Source organism: Acipenser ruthenus, chromosome 11 (genome assembly GCF_902713425.1).
Source record: "Acipenser ruthenus chromosome 11, fAciRut3.2 maternal haplotype, whole genome shotgun sequence".
Lineage (NCBI taxonomy): Eukaryota > Metazoa > Chordata > Actinopteri > Acipenseriformes > Acipenseridae > Acipenser > Acipenser ruthenus.
Window position 1 is genome coordinate 3,423,241 of NC_081199.1, and position 20,042 is coordinate 3,443,282.

The 20,042-nt window shown below is 42.6% G+C and overlaps 3 protein-coding genes across 4 annotated transcripts; 1 reads left to right on the forward strand and 2 right to left on the reverse strand.

Moving 5' to 3' along the window:
* Positions 1 to 11,642: 11,642 nt before the first annotated feature.
* LOC117426509 (zinc finger matrin-type protein 5-like) lies at positions 11,643 to 16,113 on the reverse strand. Of its 2 annotated transcripts, XM_034044150.3 has the most exons (6): positions 16,073 to 16,104; positions 15,692 to 15,860; positions 15,165 to 15,227; positions 14,955 to 15,035; positions 13,788 to 13,899; positions 11,643 to 13,104 (listed from the first exon to the last, which is right to left on the reverse strand). In XM_034044150.3, the coding sequence occupies exons 2-6, from the start codon at positions 15,816 to 15,818 to the stop codon at positions 12,963 to 12,965; spliced, it is 525 nt and encodes a 174-aa protein (XP_033900041.2). In that variant the 5' UTR covers positions 15,819 to 15,860; positions 16,073 to 16,104; the 3' UTR covers positions 11,643 to 12,962. The 2 variants fall into 2 exon arrangements, with proteins under 2 accessions (XP_033900041.2, XP_034780948.1); XM_034925057.2 differs by having other exon boundaries at positions 15,692 to 16,113.
* Positions 16,114 to 16,246: 133 nt separating this feature from the next.
* On the forward strand, positions 16,247 to 17,540 carry LOC117963215 (cytochrome b-c1 complex subunit 9-like). The gene is made up of 2 exons (XM_034902418.2): positions 16,247 to 16,434; positions 17,198 to 17,540. The coding sequence occupies exons 1-2, from the start codon at positions 16,294 to 16,296 to the stop codon at positions 17,246 to 17,248; spliced, it is 192 nt and encodes a 63-aa protein (XP_034758309.1). The 5' UTR covers positions 16,247 to 16,293; the 3' UTR covers positions 17,249 to 17,540.
* Positions 17,541 to 17,871: 331 nt separating this feature from the next.
* LOC117963082 (transmembrane protein 17A-like) lies at positions 17,872 to 19,767 on the reverse strand. Its single transcript, XM_034901644.2, has 4 exons — positions 19,557 to 19,767; positions 19,208 to 19,311; positions 18,848 to 18,961; positions 17,872 to 18,592 (listed from the first exon to the last, which is right to left on the reverse strand). Exons 1-4 carry the CDS (start codon positions 19,675 to 19,677, stop codon positions 18,281 to 18,283), a joined length of 651 nt encoding a protein of 216 aa, XP_034757535.2. The 5' UTR covers positions 19,678 to 19,767; the 3' UTR covers positions 17,872 to 18,280.
* Between the last annotated feature and the right edge of the window lie 275 nt (positions 19,768 to 20,042).

The window sequence follows — 20,042 nt, forward strand, 5'->3', positions numbered from 1 at the left end:
TCCTGCCCTCACAAAGCTGGCACAGAGCGTCATTGACTGAAAGAAACGTACAGGGAAGAGCGGATTGAAAAATAGGGGCTCCTCCAACAGGACCCTGCCTGTCAGGGACCCCTCATCTCTCGCCACCCTCACTGCCCTCCAGGCATCTAAAACACTCAAGTAAAAAGAAGAGAGACCTACTTTAGCTAGTCTGGCACTCTCAATTAAAAACAGGTGTTTGTCTATCCCCAGCCCCCCTACTCTGCTGAGGAAAAAACAAGCTAGCCTCTTCCAATGAGCCTCCTCCCCAGCGTACAGGAGCCTCTGAACCGCCTGCAGTCTGAAGGCTGCCACCCTGCTGGCAATGCAGACCAACCCCTGCCCCCCTTCATCAGTGGGGAGATACAGGACCGCTGGCCTCAGCCAATGTCTCCCACTCCAGAAAAACTCCAGCAGTATTCTTTGGATCTCCTGCACCATGCCCCGGGGAGGGTTCAGACACACCAGCCTGTGCCACAGCATGGAGGCCACCAGATTATTAATCACTAGGACCCTTCCCCTAAAGGACAGCTGGGCCAGCAGTCCCCTCCATCTCTGCAGCCGCCCCCTCACCCTGTCCACTAGGCCCTCCCAATTTTTCTGCATATATATCTCCACTCCAAAAAACACCCCCAGCACTTTTATACCTGTCCTGTCCCATCTCAGCGCCTCAGGCAGGACAGGGGGGGTGCAATCATGCCAACTGCCTGACAGGAAGGTGTCACACTTTGCCCAGTTAACTCTTGCTGTAGAGGCTCCTTGGAATGTGTGCAGGCTCTGCTGTAGTGCCTTGATGTCTCCGTCACTGCACACAAACACGTTCACATCGTCTGCATAAGCGGACACCTTCACTGCGACAGAGGAGGGTGAGGAGGGCACTGCCCAGCCAACCAGCCGGCCCCTCAGCAGGTGCAGCAGGGGCTCTATGGCCAGTGAATAAAGCATTCCAGACAGGGAGCAGCCCTGCCTAATACCCCTGCACACTGGGAAGGGCTGACTCAGCCCATTGTTAATCTTTAAAATGCTAAAAACATTCCAATATAAAAGCTGGATATAAGAAATAAAAACAGGGCCAAACCCGAAGGCTTCCAGGGTTTTAAAAAGGTATGTGTGGTCGACCCTGTCAAACGCTTTCTCCTGATCTAAAGAAACCAGACCAACATTCAAATCGCATGTCTTAGCCATTGATAAAAAGTCTCTAATTAAAAACAAATTATCAAAAATGGAACGTCCCGGTATGCAGTAAGTTTGGTCCGTGTGTATTACAGCTCCTATACACATTTTTAGTCTATTGGCCAGACATTTTGAAATAATTTTAAAATCAGAACATAAAAGCGAAACAGGTCTCCAGTTTTTGAGTAAACACAGGTCTCCTTTCTTGGGCAGTAGTGTGATTACTGCCCTCCTGCAGCTGAGGGGCAGTTCTTTATCTCGGAGGCTCTCTCCCAGCACCTGCAAAAAGTCCTCACCAATCACAGTCCAGAAATTTTTAAAAAATTCAGTGGGCAGTCCATCAATGCCAGGAGCTTTTCCACTTGAAAGCTGTGTAACAGCAGTGGTCAGCTCCTGATATGTTAGTGGCTTGTCTAATTGGTTCTGTTCTTCCTCGCTCAGGGTGGGCAAATCCTGGAGCAGCAGGTCTGTATCCTTCTGCTCACAAGGCTCTTTGCTGTATAGTTCAGAATAGAATTTTACTGCCTCCCTGCTGATCTCCTCCCGGCTGTACAGCTCCCTGCCGCAAGGCGTCCGGACGCAGTGCATCTTCCGGCTGTCTGCTCTCCTCCTCTCCAAGCCAAAAAAGAAACTGGAGGGGGTGTCCATGTCTTTAAGCTCTATGAAGCGAGAGCGCACCAGCGCCCCCTTCACTCTTTCCTTCAGCAGGCTGCCCAGCATGTGTTTCTGCTCCCTCAGCGTTTGCAGGGTCTGCTCCTGGTGGTCTGTGTCCAGGCTGCTCTCTAACTGGAGAATTTTCAACTCCAGCTCTCTCACTGCTGCGTTCAGTGACCCGGTTGAATTGAGTGTGTACTGCTGGCAAAAGATTTTAATCTGCGTTTTGCCAATGTCCCACCACTGCCTAATATTTTTATAATTTGTTTTTTCTTTTTTCCAAATGTTCCAAAAATCATTAAACTGTTTTACAAAAAGTGTGTCCTGTAATAGCTTTAAATTAAAATGCCAGTAGGAGGTGCTGTGAGAGTCAGTGGTGAGTATTACTGTAACTAACAGGCAGTGGTGGTCAGAGAGGCTACTGGGGATGATATTGGCTTTAATGAATTTATTCAAATGTGTGTGTGATGTGTAGAGGCGGTCTAACCTGGCTCTATATATTTGTTGTGCGCGACAATGAGACCAGGTGTACTGTCTTGCATTGGGGTGCAGACACCTCCAGACATCAACCAGGCCACTGAACTGAAAAACTGCAGCTAATTCACTTGAGGATTGGGGATTGGGTTCCTCATTATTTCTATCCATTGTAAAATCAATAGTGCAGTTAAAATCTCCTCCTACCACCACCACATCATCATTATCAATATTTAAAAGAGCTTGCTTTAATTTATTAAAAATTAAAATGCGTTCCCTTCCTTTATTTGGTGCATAAATATTAATAAAAACAAATTCAGTACCACCCAACCTTGCTCTCACTTTTAATAACCTCCCCTTTTCAATTTCTTCAATATCTAAAATTGTTGCTCCTAGGCTGGGCTTAAATAAAATTGCCACTCCTGCACTGGTGCTTGAGCCGTGGCTCAGCACACACGGCCCCCTCCACTCTGCCAGCCACGCCGCCTCATTCTCCCTGTCTGAGTGCGTCTCCTGCAGCAGCGCGACCCACGCCCGCTTCTGCTCTAAAAACTCACACAGCTGCGCTCTTTTAAAAGACTGTCTGCAGCCATTCACGTTAAAAGAAATAAAAACGCACTTTTCCATAGCGGCTAAAAAAAATAAAACTGACAGAGTAAAACAAGCAACAATAAAAAAATTCTTAAAAGAAGTATCCATTTTTAAAATTATTGTTTGGCAACATTAGCGATCTTTTTCTTAATTATTTGAACATATTTTTTAAGACGGTACCTTTTTTGCTGGTCAAACTCCTCTAATGTTGCCTTTCGTGTGACGATGTGTGCTGAGTGGAGGAATAATCTCAGATCTGGGAAGAAGTTTTCAATTTCAACCCCCCTTTTCCCTTTTGTACTCTCCATAAACTGTTTAAATTCATCTAGGGTATAGATTTTTTTCCCCCTGTTAACGGGTTGGCTATCGGGGATGTCAGAGATAAGCGAGGAGTCAGAGAGCTCCCCCTCCATTTCCTCTGCTCCGTCCTCGCTGTCTGCTCCGCCGTCCACGGCTGCCAGCTCCCCCGCGGCTCTCTCCGCCTCTGCAGCGCCGCTCTCCTCTCCTCCTCCCAGCACAGCCACAGCCGTCACCGCTGCCTCTGCCTCCGCTTGCTGGGGTTCAGAGAGAGAAGAGCGCTGCACCGCGCCGGGTTGTAAGCCCGTCGCCGTGCCGCTCCCCTCTCCCTCCATATCAGGAGGGACAGACCCCCCTGCCTGAGACTGCAGGCTCCCCTCCAGCACAGGCTCGGGGCTCTGCTCCGTCCCCCGCTCGCTGTTAGGCAGATCTGCAACTTCTTTGTTTTTTTGTTTTTTAAGTCTTTTTTTAGCTACCATCACAAAACCCTCATCATTTTCGGTAGTTTTATTTTGTGACGGACCGTGGCTGAGTCTCTTCAGCCTCGGCTGTGGTGTGGGCGGCTTCATCCCGATCGGCGGCTCCCTGGTCTCTGCAGACTCCGGCTGGCGCTGCGATGGGGGAGCAGCCTCATCCTCCCGCTCACCCCCAACATCCCCAGCCTCCTCCCTGCCATCAGTACCCTGCTCCTGCCTTTCCTCATTTCTGTTTTTTCTCGGGCAGGCTCTCCTCTGGTGTCCCTGTTCCCCACAGTTAAAACACCGCATTGTATCCGAGCTGACAAACACTACGCAGCCCGTCCCTTCCACACTGAAGCTCCAAGCAACATCAATCACCTCCCCCGGGTTATTCAGCAGCAAAAACGCCTGTCTCCGAAAAGACAGGACGTGCTTAACATTTGCATTTCTGCACCCTAATGGTATATTTTTAATTGGGGACACCAGTTTGCCATATCGGGCAAGTTCATTTGCCAAGGTCTCGTTTTTTAAAAACGGCGGCACATTTGACATGATTACCTTGGTAACAGGGGTTACTAAGGGGGATACTTGAATAAAATCTCCTTTCACTGAAAAACCTTCCTCCACTAGTTGATTGACCAGCGATACCTCTTTTAAAAACACGACAAACCTTTTATTCATACGGGATGCCGATATTATATTATCACACCCGACCACCTCTCCCACTGCCAGCAGGCACTCCTCCACCGACACGCCGGCATCGGGCAAGCAGCTGACCCCGTGTCGGCGGCTGAGAGCCCCCAGCCCTCCAGAGTGAGATCCCATAACGGGACCTATACACACACACACACACACTACTCTATACACGGTAAAGTACAAACAAAGCAACGAAACAAAGATATATAAACGAACTAAACAATTAACAATTAAATATATAAATTTGCAAAAAATATAGTAACGAAAACACTCTCCTACCGCACCAGCGTTCAAACGCTACCGCCTCTCCGCAAGCTCCTCCCACAATCCCACAATCCTCAGCGAGAGAGAGAGAGAGAGAGAGAGAGAGAGAGAGAGAGAGAGAGAGAGAGAGAGAGAGAGAGAGATTTTTCAAACTGACTGTTTGAAATTGTGTCAGAGGTTCATATCTTGATGTGAATTTGGGTCACTAACACTAACACATGGAGTGGAGACATTGTGTAACAATGGTCCTGCTGCTGTTGCAGATTTTGAAAATCCTATAACAATATTCTCATCTTCCACTGCTTTCAATAGTCAACAAAGACAACATAGAATATATTTTTTAACATACATAAGCACCTGCCTGCTTACCATCAGCCCTCTAAAGTCAGTTAGAATAACTGAATAAAACTAACTTGCAGCAGAGAGATGCTTCTTGTATATATTACATGATACCCACCAGTGATTTGCATAACACAATAATCAGTCACATTTATTCAAAAGTGCAACACAGGTGTATGCGGTTTAGGCAGTTACTTTACAGTATTGTTGTGAATACCTGACATTTCCCTTTCAATGCATTTTGCCCCTTCTCGCTGACCTTTCAATCTCAGAGTTGCTAGGTGCTGAGGTTCTTCATTATCAGTCACTGTTTTTATTCTCTTACGGGTGACCGAAAGTTGTCACCGTCTTTGTGTTGCCACCTGATTATACGAAGGATTACTGCCGAGCCCTGGGGACCGTTACTATAAGATAATCGTGAAGGCTCTATAAAAAGCTAACTCTGCCCTCCAGTTGTATTTTAGTTTCTCAGGGCTCCAACGTCTGTTGACTTAATCCCACCAGAGGAGCCTGTGATCCCTTTGAACTGCAGAGAGACATCATTAGTGATTGCTGCATATTCAACAAATTGGCAGGTGTGTTGGGGGGGGGGGGGCGGGCTGCCAGTGCATTGAGTGCTTTAATGATGGTGATTCATCAAACTCACCTTTCACTAGGTAGCAGGGATGGATGGGATGATGGGAGTCTGGAACCAAAATGATCTTGAATGATATTTCAGATCATTTTATTTCAGAAAAAAGGTGATGCTTTGAGGAATAGTCGTTCCTTAGCTGGTATTTGAAGGTATTTTTTTTTTATAGAGCAACAATTAAAAAATAAAAAAAACAGATTAAAAAAAAAACAGTATATATGTATACAGCGCAACGTCATTTTGGAGCTATCTGACTAACACAAGAAAAATTTATATTGAGAGCAGTGAATTAGTGATCTGGCCCTGTGAAGTTATAGCAGTAACGAAGCTCTAACTCAATCACAGTCCTGGAGGGCCCTTCCACTCTAGGTTTAACAGGTACAATAAACTACTTCAGGCTCTGGATGGGTGTTTAATTGAGTCAATTAAACAATGTACAACAGGGCTGGAACAAAGACCAGGAGTGTTAAGACCACACTGCCCACCCCTGCTCTAACTCAAACCTGCGCATCTTTGGAAACTGACATACTTGCTTTCTGGGGCCCAGGATATCCAGGATGTGTCCAAATTCGTGAAAAGTTTTAGCTTGAGAGACAGCGCTGATAACCTGCTTCTCTCGAGAATATTAAACTGTCAGTCTAATCCCCAGGAAAACACAGACAGCTCCACTCCAGCTTCCGACTAGACAGTGGAGCAGAACTGACAGCGGAGTTCCAGGTCATTAAATATGCAGGTCACAGGAATGCTGTGATGTTTTTCCCAGATCTGGAGGCTAAACCCTTGTGGAGATCCTTCATCTCCGTTCACAGGTTCTCTGGCCCTGAACTGCAGAAAACCCCAGTGGCCAGATTCACTCAGGATTAACTACGGTGTTTAATGGCACCTCCACCCTATGGATCTATTAAATACAGCAGCCTTTATGAATCATCATTTGCAGAACAGTTAACCAGCCCCCTAAACTGCTTATGCAATGTATTTACTGTCACCATGCACTGATGGATCGTGCCCCTATTTCACTCCAGTCACATGACACACCGAGGACAAGTTTTCAGAGCGTTAACTCCAGTCTTCAATTGTACCATCTGTTTCGAATCCCAAGTAACTAGAAGTGAAGTCGCCTGGAGCAACAAGCCAGTTGTTGATCTCCGTCCAGAGCCTCGGTTACAACCTGGCCTCCCCCTTTCTACACAAAGACTAGCTGGGTTCATAATCATGAGTAGGACAAACTCGAGGGACTTTTATTCAGGAGGGAAACAAATGCAGACTCATTAATCAATGTAGTGCCGACTGCTTGGAAAGGTAATCAAAGACAGATAATGAACGAGAAGGCGGTCGGCACACCTTGGCACTCAGGTCAGCCACTGCGGTACTCAAGGGAATAATACTGGTCTCTTTGGACAGTCAACAAGTGGGTTGTCTCAGCTGTCAAGACTATTTATAAATAAATAAACACTACAGACAAATATAAGGGGCATGATATTAAAAAGAAAAATGTATCAAATGCAAGACTATTTGTTAGTAATTTTTGCAGATAAGGGTAAAGTGTGCTATGCTGGATAAAATGAAAGAGTTACACCCTGTTGTATTTTGGACCAACTGGAGCTTAGTGTGAAGTCCAGTGAAAAAGGAGCACCAATAATCAATATGACTGAAGCGTGGGAGAGCCTTCCCTTGTCAAAGAGTGGAGAGGAGTGGTATTTGGTTACACAACAGCACACTGATTGATTCGAAGGAATTCAAAAGCAATATTCAATTACCATGATAGAGTTTGACAGTACAGGATAAAACCAGCTCGTATTTGTATGCCTTTAGAACAATATGTTTCCATTTAATTCTCCCCCTTTTCTCTCGTGTCAAAAGCGCCTTTTAAATGATGTGCATAACGTACAAGCAGAGGAACGCATGAACGATTTCAGAGCTCGATAAAATTCATTTAGAAGCAATGCATCAGATGTGACCCAGGGCAAATTCATTTTGCTGTCAACAAGGGAAAGAGAAGCTCATAATGACGAGGGAGAGAGCAGAGACACACAGCGCAGGCACTGCACTAGACATCTTAAAGGTGCACACAGAAACATGGCTGGAATTCAGTGACATTTGAACCATATTATCTTGTTAAATGCCATATTTAAATATGGCTGTTGAAAATGCTTTTGGGTGTGTGTGTGTGTATTTTTTTCCCCCATGATCTGTTTGACAGTATAATGCGTCGCATCCCAGACTGTTGATCCACGCAAGAAATGTATCTGACCTTATGAAAAATACACAAAATGTATCTGTGGTTAAAAATGTGTCCAGAGTTATTAAGTAAACAGGCCAAACTTTGTTTTGGTCACTAGAGATATGAAACATGAACTGGACTGTAACTCGCATCATTAGCTACAGCAGTGGTTCTCAATTCTGGCTCTTGAGATCTATTCCAGTCCTAGTCTTTATTCCAAGCAGAGAAAATTAGCTATTTTACCTGCTTGGAGTAAAAACCTGGACTGGACTGGATCTTGAGGGACAGAATTGAGTATCACTGAGCTAAAGCCCAATCTTTCAGTTTGCAGAGGAGGAATCACATTTGCTTTTGGTTAGCTGTGGATGCAGTCATTCCACCAGCTCAATGCAATGCTTCTGTCACAAGTCAATCTGTTGCTTGAGACATCCCTTTACAGTGACAGGTGTATTACTCAGCTGGGCAAAGTGATAAATAGAATTGTTTTCTCCAGCACAAACCTGGAGCAACATCAAATAGGATAGGATGTATGTGAAGCTTCTGGAATCATTGATGACATACATGAGGCTTCAGAAATGAGAAATTTAGCACTAAATGGAACTGGATTGGGACTTTTACTTTGAAGTATACTGCAGTGTGCCCACTCTATACCCTTCAAAAAGATCTTCAGCATTAGACTAGATGGCAGTTTGAAGGTTATTTTCTGCAGAAGAGCATTCAACTTTTTTGGGGGAGTTTGCTTTCTCTAATCCATGGGCCAAACCTACGGCTTCCCAGGGAGAATAATTTAAACTAATCGGATCATGCAGTAGATGAAACGTTCCATATGCACGCTTAATAAACTCTTATACAAATGATTAGAAAGAAGTCATTAATAAGGCAATGCAAAGGGATTTCCATTCATCTTAAAACCAAACCGTGAAGCACTGTTTAATGATCTGTGATTTAGGAATGATTGTGACTCCTAATTGTAAAGAGAAGTCACTTCCGGTGCCTGCTGATTACAAGCTGTCCCAACAAAGCATTATTAATGGCTAATGAACGATGTGTATCTCGATGATTATTTGTGAGACATCTTGCATCTTAAACGACAAGGACCTATAAGACGGAACTAACGTAAGATGCATTTGCAGAAATGAACTCTATTGACACATTCTTATTTCTTCCTCGTGTATCGGATTCTATGCAGGCCCACTTGGCAGTTTTGCTCGTTTTAAGGTTACACTGGTTTTAATATATTATTGGTATCTGCAATTATCAAGTAGAAATAGTACGACATGCAACCTGGAGTAATTTCAGTCCTGTATGCTTTTTCCTTTCCAAGGTACTTTGATCATTTCTTCCCTGTAAAAACTTGGCAAAGACTTACATAGTTTAGCTAGCATTCAATACTAATGAATTCAGTGTGTATTTAACAGTGTAAAAGAGGCTGATGCTAAAGTCATTCAGTATATGATTTTGACGGCTATTGATTTTTCTGGGTTTTTTTCTTCTAATTACAAGGGACTTCTCCGCTCCAGCAAGAAGATTTGTTTGGAAAATCATTCTATCACTCCGGGAATGGCAGGACTGGCCAGATTTCCATGCTCTCCTTCTCAATGGGAATTTGGGCTGTGTAAATGTATGCATTAACATAGTAAATAAAAATGACACATAACACCAGGAGCCAAGCTACTAGTGAAATGTTTGCCTGGACTTTAGGGGGCACTAAAGTACAATGACGTGAACCATCCCTAGACCAGGGGTGGCCAAAGCAGACTCTTCCACTTGTTCTAAATCGTTTAATTGAACCAATTAAACCCTCATTCCAGACCCTGAAGTCGGTAATTATAATCATTGTACCTGTTAAACCTGGAGTGGAATGGCGCTCCAGGACCACCATTGGACACCCCTGCCCGTGACGGTTTCCCTCCTTGGGATCCCTGAGACGATTACAGTACAGATGTGTGTATAAATAATCTTCTATAAAAGTATTTAATTTATTTATTTATACGTTTTGTTTTGTAAAACTCCAGCGAAGTACACCGATTGGGTTTTTTTTTTTTAAATCTAGGAAACGAGGGAATGAGGTGAGGAACCCCAGAGGACACTCCCAGCACAAAGCTGTAGGAATACAAAATCAGAAGATACCTGTGAACCCAATGAAAAGACTCCCGCCAGGTCTGTACATTACAATCAGCCCCAGCTCCCGTCATTAAAAACATCAGCAGCTGGGCTTGAGGGGTAAATGAATTATTGACAGCTGCTTCATCTCATTAAAGTCAGCAGCTCTTTCTACGGTCATGAATTTTTCAATAGATGTTTGTACCAAGTGCCTACTAATAGACATTTTACAGAAGTGTGTTTCAGTAGTTTATTATAATGTAGTACACAGAGCCTGAAAAAAAAAGAATCAATCAAAGAAGATGTTTTATTAACTCTTCCCATTGTCTGGTGATGGGGCTTCCTTGAAGCACGTTCACGTCAAATGACAGGGTGCTGTTAAAGCTTTTCATGGACACCTCTGCAGCAACGGGTGTCAAAGGAGTACGCAGCTCTGCAAATCAGCTTGCCATTGGGGGTTCAAAGTCAAAGTCGTTACAATGATATCAACGTTAGAACCTGAGGTTCTCGCAAAAACAATCAGGGGGCTGTAAGCCCGTCCTTTGGAAAGGAAAAATCATACCCCGTTTATCTTCACATCCATTTGGGACACATCTGTCTGGATTAAATGAAACTTTGTTACTTATAATATTTAGAAATAAATACTTTAGTCGCATCAAGGTAGATTCTGATGGCATTAGGGTTGTGGTTGAGTCCTGCCCAGTCACCAGTTATCTTTTGGCTTCTTATTATATTTTGATTGAAATTAAGCACAGAAGAGGGAAATACGCAAGAACTGCCACATATTTACCTATGACTTTATTTCACAAACCTGCACACCTCCAGTTTAGAACGTAATGGTTCTGTTAAATTGCAGGTTCACAGTTTCAGCACAGCGGCAGGGTCTGATTCAGATGGACAAGATGAAATCAGTTTAATTCTTTCAGACAAGCCAGTCTGTATTTAGAGCTGAGCTTTGACTGGCAGAGTGATGTTGGTCTAGTTAGCAGCACCTTTAAATAAACAGAGCACCACGCTTCCTGAAATGGACTGCTGTAGAAAACAGCATCAAGGCAAAACTGTTATTTGTCCCTTTGCAATCTGTTGTCAGTTTCTGTTGTCAATTCATGGTACTGACACTTATAGTGTACTATTTATATCCATATGCTAGTTATTCAACTTGTTTTCCAATGTAAATGACGATTTGCATTTAAACTGCTAAACTGTGACCATAGAAGCAAACATAATATTTCAATGGCATTTGAACTGTATGTAGTTGTATTTGAAAAGGCTAGAGTGAAGTTCATTTAGAAATACTGCACAATTTAAATCTCCTTTTAGGCCTTCGCTGCACTTGCAACATTGGGCCACCTGGTGGCACTGTGCTCAGGGTAGAAATCTCAGTCAAAGAAATCATGTCACATTACTCAGCCACCTCTTTGGGCTGTCAGCAGAAAGTTAATGAAAGCCTCATGCCCAGTTGCACAGAGACACTAAAGCCTTTAGACAAGCCATTTACTTTGGTTTTGCTCTAATATACACAGTCTACACTCTTGTCACGAAGCCAAGGAATTTATTACAGTCGGCTCCGTAGTAATATTCATCAATGTAAGGAGAGCATTTAGAAAAAAGCAGAAAAGTGAATTATTTTGGCGTTGTCCTTCTAAAGGCAACCAGAACACAATTTCAATACACAGCTCTCTTCTTGAAGACGCCAGCTTTATGGTCTTGAAATCTGGACACATTTCAGCGGATTATTTTTTTAATACACCTTTTGAAGTTAACAACACAGAATAGCACTTTCCTTTAACACATTCTAACTTTTATCAATATAGTGGATTATGGAGAATAACATGGGTTTTAAACACTCACAAATGAGAAACAAGGTATGAGCTCTCACTCTGAAATCAACCCCCAACTGACTTGACATTCTATATCATAAAACAGCAAGATCTGTACCCCAGTCACCCAGCAATTTGGAGTAATTTAAACTGCTTACCACTTCTACTCCACTGACAATACCACCTAATGATTGCGCTCCACAAGTGTTGCAATACATCACATTCCCATTACCTGAAAAGAATTGGATCACACCTAGAACAGCAGAACTGAGACTGCCACCTCTCCCTAAAGGATAAAATAACTGGTTTTGCAGCAAGTCATTTTCTTACCTCGGTCCCTTGCTGTTGAAAGCACTTTCTACAGATTTTTAATTTAGTTTTAAAACTTTTAAAACTTCTATACGAAACTAAATCAGGTAGACCACTATTTCGGTTAATGCCCTCGTACTATACACTCATACTAATATTTCTGCAGTCCAGTAAAAACAACATTAATTTGCTTACCACCGCAGGTGGGATCTATTTCAGATAAACCTACCCTGGCTCAGTCAACTAAAACAGCAACGGTCCCTGCAGATGGGAAGGATCGGACCGTTTCATCAATACTGCGGCACATCTGGGGGGGCGTTCTTCTGTTCTACTGTCAATGGTGTCACAATCAATACCAGAGTGAAAGGGAAAATAAAATGATGGCTGGGTTTTGTGCTTTGTTATTTTTAAACAGTAGCTGCTTCTTCGTCCCTATACACCAGCAAACACGACTTTACCAATGCCATCAAGAAAAAAAAAGAAACAAAATGTAAAAAATGAATACACTGTAAAATCGACAAGGGCTTGATAAACCTGTGGGCTCCACACAACTCATGAGGTGTTGATTAAGAGAATGTCTGACAAGCATGGGCAGTGACAGCGTACTTGTGTGGTTCAACCTTTGGGTGAAAATAGACTCTACATAGACATTTGGAAAAGGCCAGATTCATTTCCATTAATTGTTCTGCTGCCTTCTTCTGGAGGAGGAGTTTGTATGTCATTTGAAGTGTTTTGTAGTACAACTAATGTCCCAGCACAGTGCAAGAGAGGCAGCGGGCAAGAACTCTTTCAGTCATTGCCATGCATTTGTTTAGTCCCTGTCCCTGTGCACACCCACAGTATGAGAGTTGAAAGAATGGAAACCCAGGCTGTGCACCCATCGCAGCTCAGCATCTCAGGGCTGTGTCGTTTGTTCATCCCCACTCTGTGACAGGTACGTCCTTCCACCCCCCGGGAGGGGGAGGGAGCAAGGAGGCCGGGAGATCTGGGAATGACATGAACTGTGCCGGAAGCTCGCTTCCAAATGAACTTTCCGCTCCTTCCACTTGAAGAATGCTGTCAAGAGAGGGAGGCATCGTTTGTAATTCATAACAGTTCCTGCCCAGGATAAAACATATCATGTATTTACAACAGGGAAGGCATTTAAGAGTGCGAATCAGCAGATCGAGGCTTTATATTGCAGTGTGTCACAATCAAGCACAGGCACACCAGCCCTATTTGACGAGGATTACTCACAAAGAGGGATTGCGACTCAAGAACTGTTATTAACATTTCATAAAGCACAAGGCAGTAAATAAAAGACCCGTTTCACAGAAATGACTTTCCCTTTTTCAATCTCTTGGGAAAAAAAACAAGTTGATATATCTACCCTGTGGCGCTGAGAATGGATACAGCAGTATTGCCCTAATATATTTTTGCACAGTCAGGTAATTGACGTGCGTGTATCAGTGAAGCATGGGGAGGTTTACTGCTGTAAACTCATATTCGCAAACTGCTAAAAGCAACGTAGGCGGGAATGGATTACTAAAACAGCAGCTCTCATACAGTTTGAGTGCACAAAAGAAAAATGGACACGCTTTCACAGAGATATATGGAGATGCATCCGATTTAAGTACAGTGAGTTTAGACTAACACCAGTGATTTATGAAATACCTTCAATGCAATTTAATCTCCCTCCTTCATTTAATAAAACTACAGGCCTTTCATAAGATGCTCTCTCTGTGCTCAGTATTCTTTACCTGCTGCTGTCTGTGGCTTCACTCCTCTTCTCTCTCCTGGCCAGCCAGTCCTCAATGCTCCTTTCAGTGGATTTCCTGGCCTCACTGGGATCCTCTCTGGCTCTTCGTTCCTCTGTTTAACACAAAGAGACACTCTGTCTTCATTCCAAGGGAATCACTTAGGCTGCACAGGGGTTCCATATGTGTCAGCGGGAGACTAACTAGGGCAAAGAGCATCATTCAAATGCCAACTTGAATCATATTTACTGACATCTCTGTAATGTGAACATCAATAGCAGGCACGCTCCCTGCCTTGTAATACACTGTGCTTTGATACTAAGTGACCTGTCACTTATTGGGCTTGACAACTTCAGCTGTATTGATATGTTTTACCTCCTGTATCAGTTTACTCTCCGCTGAGTATTAGCCTTCAATAAAAACAGATATATATAGTTTTAGTTTTTTTTTTTTTTAATTATTCATGTCTGTGACACTTTGTTCATATGTGGGGCATCCAGCACTGTCTAACCATTTCACTGACATCTAATTTCAGGCTGATACATTAACTCACAAACACTCTCAGTAACCTTACTGGCATACATTATAAACTTGTGGTTTAGGGGCAAATAGGCTGTACAATGAACAGCAATATCAATACCTGGTATTGTTCTTCAGTAACAAATTGCGTAAGGCAGCACTGGGCCCAGGCAGGGTCTAATTGTTTGAAATAAATTTTGAATTTTTTTGTATTAAAACAATCACCATAACGTACCTAAAGCAACTTGCACCCCAGTCAAAAATACTGATACAAAATGAATTTCCTGATTGCACTTTCATCTGTTCAATCCAGGACCTCTCTCAAACAGAAACTGGCAGCAGTTCTGAACTGTGGGGGTGTTCTCATGATGTAAAACACGAGCATACACTGTGTTCCCTTAGGAGATAGGAATGTAGGTCACCACTCTCCCCAGTTCTGAGGAGTTAAGTTACTGATGAACACTTCCTTGGTACTTTCAACCCCCTTCCTTTTCCTCTCCAAGCGTGAGCAGCCAAACTGGGATTCAGCAAATAGAAGCAGCTACAATTCTGAAAACTGTCTGCTCGATGTCACTTTTTCCCCCCCAAAGTCCTGTGGAAATGTGTGCACAGCGCACTAGCTACCCCTAGTGTGAGAAAAAGCTCACTTACCTTCTACCTGTTCTTGTAATCTTTCCATATCTTCCTCTGTCAGGTGAGAGAATCTGCAGTTCATACCGAATACACACTGACCTTAAAATGGACAGAAACAAGACAACAGACCCAATTACACCTTGTTGATCCATTAAGTTATCAAACCTCCTTGTGTTGGAATTACATTGTATCGTTTACTGGCAATGGGGGACAATGATGCATTCTCACCTGTCTGCAGAAACTTCCTGCATGGTTTTTTAGCTTGTTCATCAGCTAAGATGAGTGCTGCATCTATAACAAAATAAATACATATATGTAAAATACTACACACGGCCCAGAGCTCCAACGGTAAAATGTAACAATCTCATTTTAAACCTGATTTTGTTATCACCAAAGTTGCAGTTAAACCACAATGCATGACATTGTTGATACCTAGTTGAAAATCCAAAAAAATAAGTGATAAAAAACACACACACTAATGTTCCTACTCAGAATCAAACCAGCATATATTGCAGTAATACTAAATCATGGAGCTAAGATGACACCTAAGTTTTTGTTTCAACCTGTTACTATATATATATATATATATATATATATATATATATATATATATATATATATATATATATATATACACATATATAATATCTAACATTTCTATTGTATTTGCACTTGAAAGCCACAGAGCTTTTAAACTAAATGCCTATGCTCTGGCTGAAGCAAGAACTTGGACTGCAAGCGTGGAGAGAGTCTACCTCTGAAGAGGTCGAACCAAGCCTTTTTGGCTCTGTGATGCTGGACTCCGTTCAGGTGCTTCTTGCGGTTATGCATGTTGTCCTGGAAGGACCGATCGCAGTAGTCGCACAAGTATCTCTTTCCCATGGCTGTGGTGAGAGTCTGCCGCCGGAGTCGGTGCTTTCCTGGCTGTGTGAGTGCGAGTTTGTAACAACACTTGTCAGGACACACACATCACAACAGATGCTCCATATGTACACGTTCACGTTAAATCATAACATCTCATTTATCATATGTCTATCATCATATATTATATTAGGATCTGTAGTGTTGTTGTTTTTTCATCTGTAGACCATGTTTTCTAATGTATATTACATTATCACAACGTAAATTAAATGAACCCACAGTTCAGTTATCCTGCATACATTGCTTATTTCCTGTAATGGTCTTAATGTTATTCTGGGAGTTGTAGTTTACTATTTCGGCTCACACAACAAAAGATCACATCTCCCAGTAGTCTACGCGGTATTAAGACTACAAACCCACAGTGCACTGGCAAATACGTCATTTTTCCCCCACATTCGTTTCCGGTCCTCGTTCTGTGAACAAGGCAGCAACCAACATGGCGTTTGGTAGGCAGGTCTATAATTTGGTCTTCAGGAGGAGCTCAACATTCGCGCTTTCCATCTTGGTGGGAGCCGTTGTGTTTGAGCGGATGTTCGACCAGGGCGGAGACGCGATTTTTGAACACCTGAACAAAGGGGTGAGTCAAGTCGATGTGAAAGGGCTCTGAGTTTACCTTTCACCTCAGCCAGCAATGCACACCGCAGAGCAGGCCTGACCTTTCCGTGTAGGAAGGGCAGTGTTTTCTTAACGGGTGGTTGTGTTTTTTAAAATAGTGCAACCATTGTCAAATTACTTATTGTTCAGATTTTAAAACAGACCCGAGACATGATGGTTTCTTCGTTATTTCGCTGAATTGTTAACCGATTAATTTAGGACGCACCGCTTCAAAATGAGAGCGAATGTTATTACTGTCAGACTTGACCTTTGCCACCGTTGTTATGGTAGATTATATCAAAGTCTTCAAAAGCAGCTCGCCCCCAATAAAATATAGTGTGATATTTGGACTTTTTTTTTGCAGAATTACTCCCCATTCTGCTAAATCTAGTAAGTTGAACTGATATGATAACCTTGGCATATACATGTCTATAGCCACTGTATAGTAGTGTTTCGTATGCGTCTGTATGAGTTATATTGGAACATGCTTTAAAATCATCAGTATATCACCACCAGAGTGTATTTTGTTTTGAATCTGCTTCCTGAAAAGTGTCAACCAAAGCATACCTGGGCTGTCTGACAGAGTTGCATTGTGACAGACAAGTTACCCGAGTTGCCTCTCTCTCTGAGAATTATACTTGACAATGATAGTGATACGATTAATACAAAAATAAATGAATTGTTTAAGTTTAAATAACCCATTAGTCAGTACTGTGTGTCGTTATTGTTTATTTTTTATTTTTTAGAAACTTTGGAAGCACATTAAACACAACTATGAGAGTCACGATAAAGAGTAACGTGGCGGTTTGCTGGTGTGATGACTCCATTCCCTGCTGTGTTTGTTGGGGCTCCACTGACAGGCATGAGCAGTCGAAGACATCAATGTTTCACTGGATCTTGAAGACCCCAGAAATTCAATCTTTTGGGACTGGTGCTGCGTTTGATTTTCTGCCTCTCTGAGTCTTCTCCAGGCATTCAGAACACCGCTAATCAAAGTGCTGGCCTTCAGTCTGTTTCATCTGTTCTGTTTAATCTGTCAATTGTATTGTAAATCTTGAGTAGATGCTGTTAATAAATTCATTTAAACCATGTTATTTTAACTTTTTTGCCATAGTTTGCTCTTTTGCCATTTAATTAAAGAGCTGTTTAAGATATGTACGCTGTGGCAAACAACTAAGGGATGCTCAGAGATATGAATATTAAGCATTTGTATGCAGGTACAAGTAATTAAAATTAACAAGTATAAGTAATTATTGTCAGTGGTTATCACACTCCATATTAATAAAACTTTAGACTGATGTTGGATATTAAAATATTACCATCATCTGACATCCTTTGCATTCAAATTACGCTAGTGGTCTCGGCATTATTTCAATATAGGATTTGTAGCTTTTAGTATTCAGCAAGGGAATGTAAGATAGTCTTTTGAAAATATTTTTATTCATGAATATTGATCTGTCCAACATTAATGAAAAACTACATTGTAATCATCAATACCAATGAACTGTTCATTTAGCTAGTGTAAGATTCCATCTTTTGGTGTAGAACCAGTCATGTTCACTCTGCTGCAGGTTCTTTTGTCCAGTTACTTTTCAAAAAAACTACTTGTGGATGTAAGTATTGATGGGACTTGTTGCTTAGGACTGATTAAGGCATTAGCTGAAAGAGTTGTCTACTTGGTTTAGGTCTTTAAAAGTGTTACCTCTGCTAAAGAGCTAGCTCTGTGATAGAGTGAATTGAGCTAACCATTCATCATACACAGTATTGTTCAGCTCCTGGGGGATAGCCCGTTTTTACCAATACATGCAACAAAAGGCTAAATAAACCTCTCAATAAACATGAATATTTCTGGTCCAGGGGAATTTGCTTCTGCCTGGTGGGATGGGGACCACCTGGTTGATGTCTAGGGTTTTGTCCGTGTCTTCGAATTGACTGAGGTGGAACTGCAGGGTAAGTTTCCGGGTCATCACCCTGAGTGCAAGGAAAGCTGCAAGCACCTCAGAAAGGAGGAAGAGCAGGTAGATGACGTGGACAGCCCTCTCCAGTGGAAGGATGATGATAGCCTCGTCCGTCAGGAAGAACAGGAGAATGGGGAGCTGGAACAGGAAGGTGAGGAGCCAGAATCCAGCTAGCTCTGGAACCTGAGAAGATGAGATGAGTTGAGGACGGGAATATTATTCTGATCTCAGATCGTATTGGAAGCCAAATACCTTCAACAACCAATATTGCGATATGCTCTGGAACATGGTGGTGGCCATTGTAGGCCATATTTATGCAGCTATAACCTAGTGGATTCTAATCTCTGATGCAATCACAGTTAAGCAGGTTATAACAAATATTTTATAAATCTTTGTATATCAAGAGATCCTAAGTAAAGCCACACATTCAAATATTACCTTTTCCTTCAAGTTCCCTACATAACCAAGGTAGAGTCTCAGGCCCTCCGTAAGAGTGATGATGACCATCCCAATGACCAGGAGAGATTGGTAGTAGCCTGGTAACAAGCAGTACTGCAAAAGAGAAAGATACTGGTGTGGACATTTCAGTCTTGGCTCTGTGTTTGTGACAATACGACTATACGAGTTATTAAAGCCTTCAACATGCAGTACACGTACGAAAGGTATTTAGAACTGTGGCTCAGTGAATTATAGATCATGAAGAAAGCTCAATCTGCGCATGGTCTGAATAATGATCCAGACACACAGGTGTCTGTAACCGAAACTATTGCTTATGAGAATTAAGGCATCTTTGCATACCTTTAACTCCAGCATAAGAACTTCGGAAATCCACCAGAAAGGAAAATAGTAGGTATTGAAGTAGAGCAGCATCTGCAGAGGTAGGTGGGACACCATTTCATGTGCTGAAAACAAGAAGAGTAAACCGAATAATAACACACTCAGACAACACTCCTTATTTGAGTTATTTAAAAAGATTTCTCAACGTTATTTACTACTGTAAGTTTTGGAAATTCACCCCAAGCTCAACGGTTTTGCCATTTTCACAAAAGAAAAAGCTAGGATACCAAGGAAAGTCAGCCAGGCCTCCTGTCTGGTGTGTGTTCTGGGAGATAGCGCTGCTGTTTATAAAGCAGGTGATGTGATTTACCTGCTTTGCTGCCCTGCCCGTCTCCACTGTCCCTGGTCCTGTTGTTAGTGAAGAGGGAGCTGCTGTAGTGAGCCAGGCCCAGGCGGAGGTTCTGAGGGATGGGTGTGTACAGCACAGGCATCGCGGGCTCTCATTGAAGACACTGACTCTGAGAGACCATGCAACCTGCAGCCTGTCTGCTCCTGAGCAGCAGGATCAGCCTTGTGAGCCCTGCTGCTAATCTGATTAGTAAAAAGAAGGCAGTCTGACGAGAGATTAGCCGTCCTCCAAACAAACAGGGCGTGGTGTAGATATATAGATAGATATGGTCGATTGTCTCTATAACCCCAATTATTTAATGGTACAGAAACAGGTTTAAAATGGGGAAGCTCAATGTGATGCTGGTGTGTGCGTCTTTAAAAATTAAAAGTATATTTTGATGGTAGTATGGCAGCTAATATTGACCATGCAGTTGGCCTAAAGGTATCTGTCATTAGTTTAGTCAGC

Coding starts and splice junctions, on each gene's coding strand:
- LOC117426509 (XM_034925057.2), bottom strand. CDS start 15,818: ATGGGAAAGAGATACTTGTGCGACTACTGCGATCGGTCCTTCCAGGAC. Junction 15,228..15,691: donor TTGGTTCGACCTCTTCAGAG/GTAGACTCTCTC, acceptor ATTTTGTTATAG/ATGCAGCACTCATCTTAGCT. Junction 13,105..13,787: donor GAAGCCACAGACAGCAGCAG/GTAAAGAATACT, acceptor CTCTCTTGACAG/CATTCTTCAAGTGGAAGGAG.
- LOC117963215 (XM_034902418.2), top strand. CDS start 16,294: ATGGCGTTTGGTAGGCAGGTCTATAATTTGGTCTTCAGGAGGAGCTCA. Junction 16,435..17,197: donor TTGAACACCTGAACAAAGGG/GTGAGTCAAGTC, acceptor TTTATTTTTTAG/AAACTTTGGAAGCACATTAA.
- LOC117963082 (XM_034901644.2), bottom strand. CDS start 19,677: ATGCCTGTGCTGTACACACCCATCCCTCAGAACCTCCGCCTGGGCCTG. Junction 18,962..19,207: donor TTCTTATGCTGGAGTTAAAG/GTATGCAAAGAT, acceptor TCTCTTTTGCAG/TACTGCTTGTTACCAGGCTA. Junction 18,593..18,847: donor TAGGGAACTTGAAGGAAAAG/GTAATATTTGAA, acceptor TCATCTTCTCAG/GTTCCAGAGCTAGCTGGATT.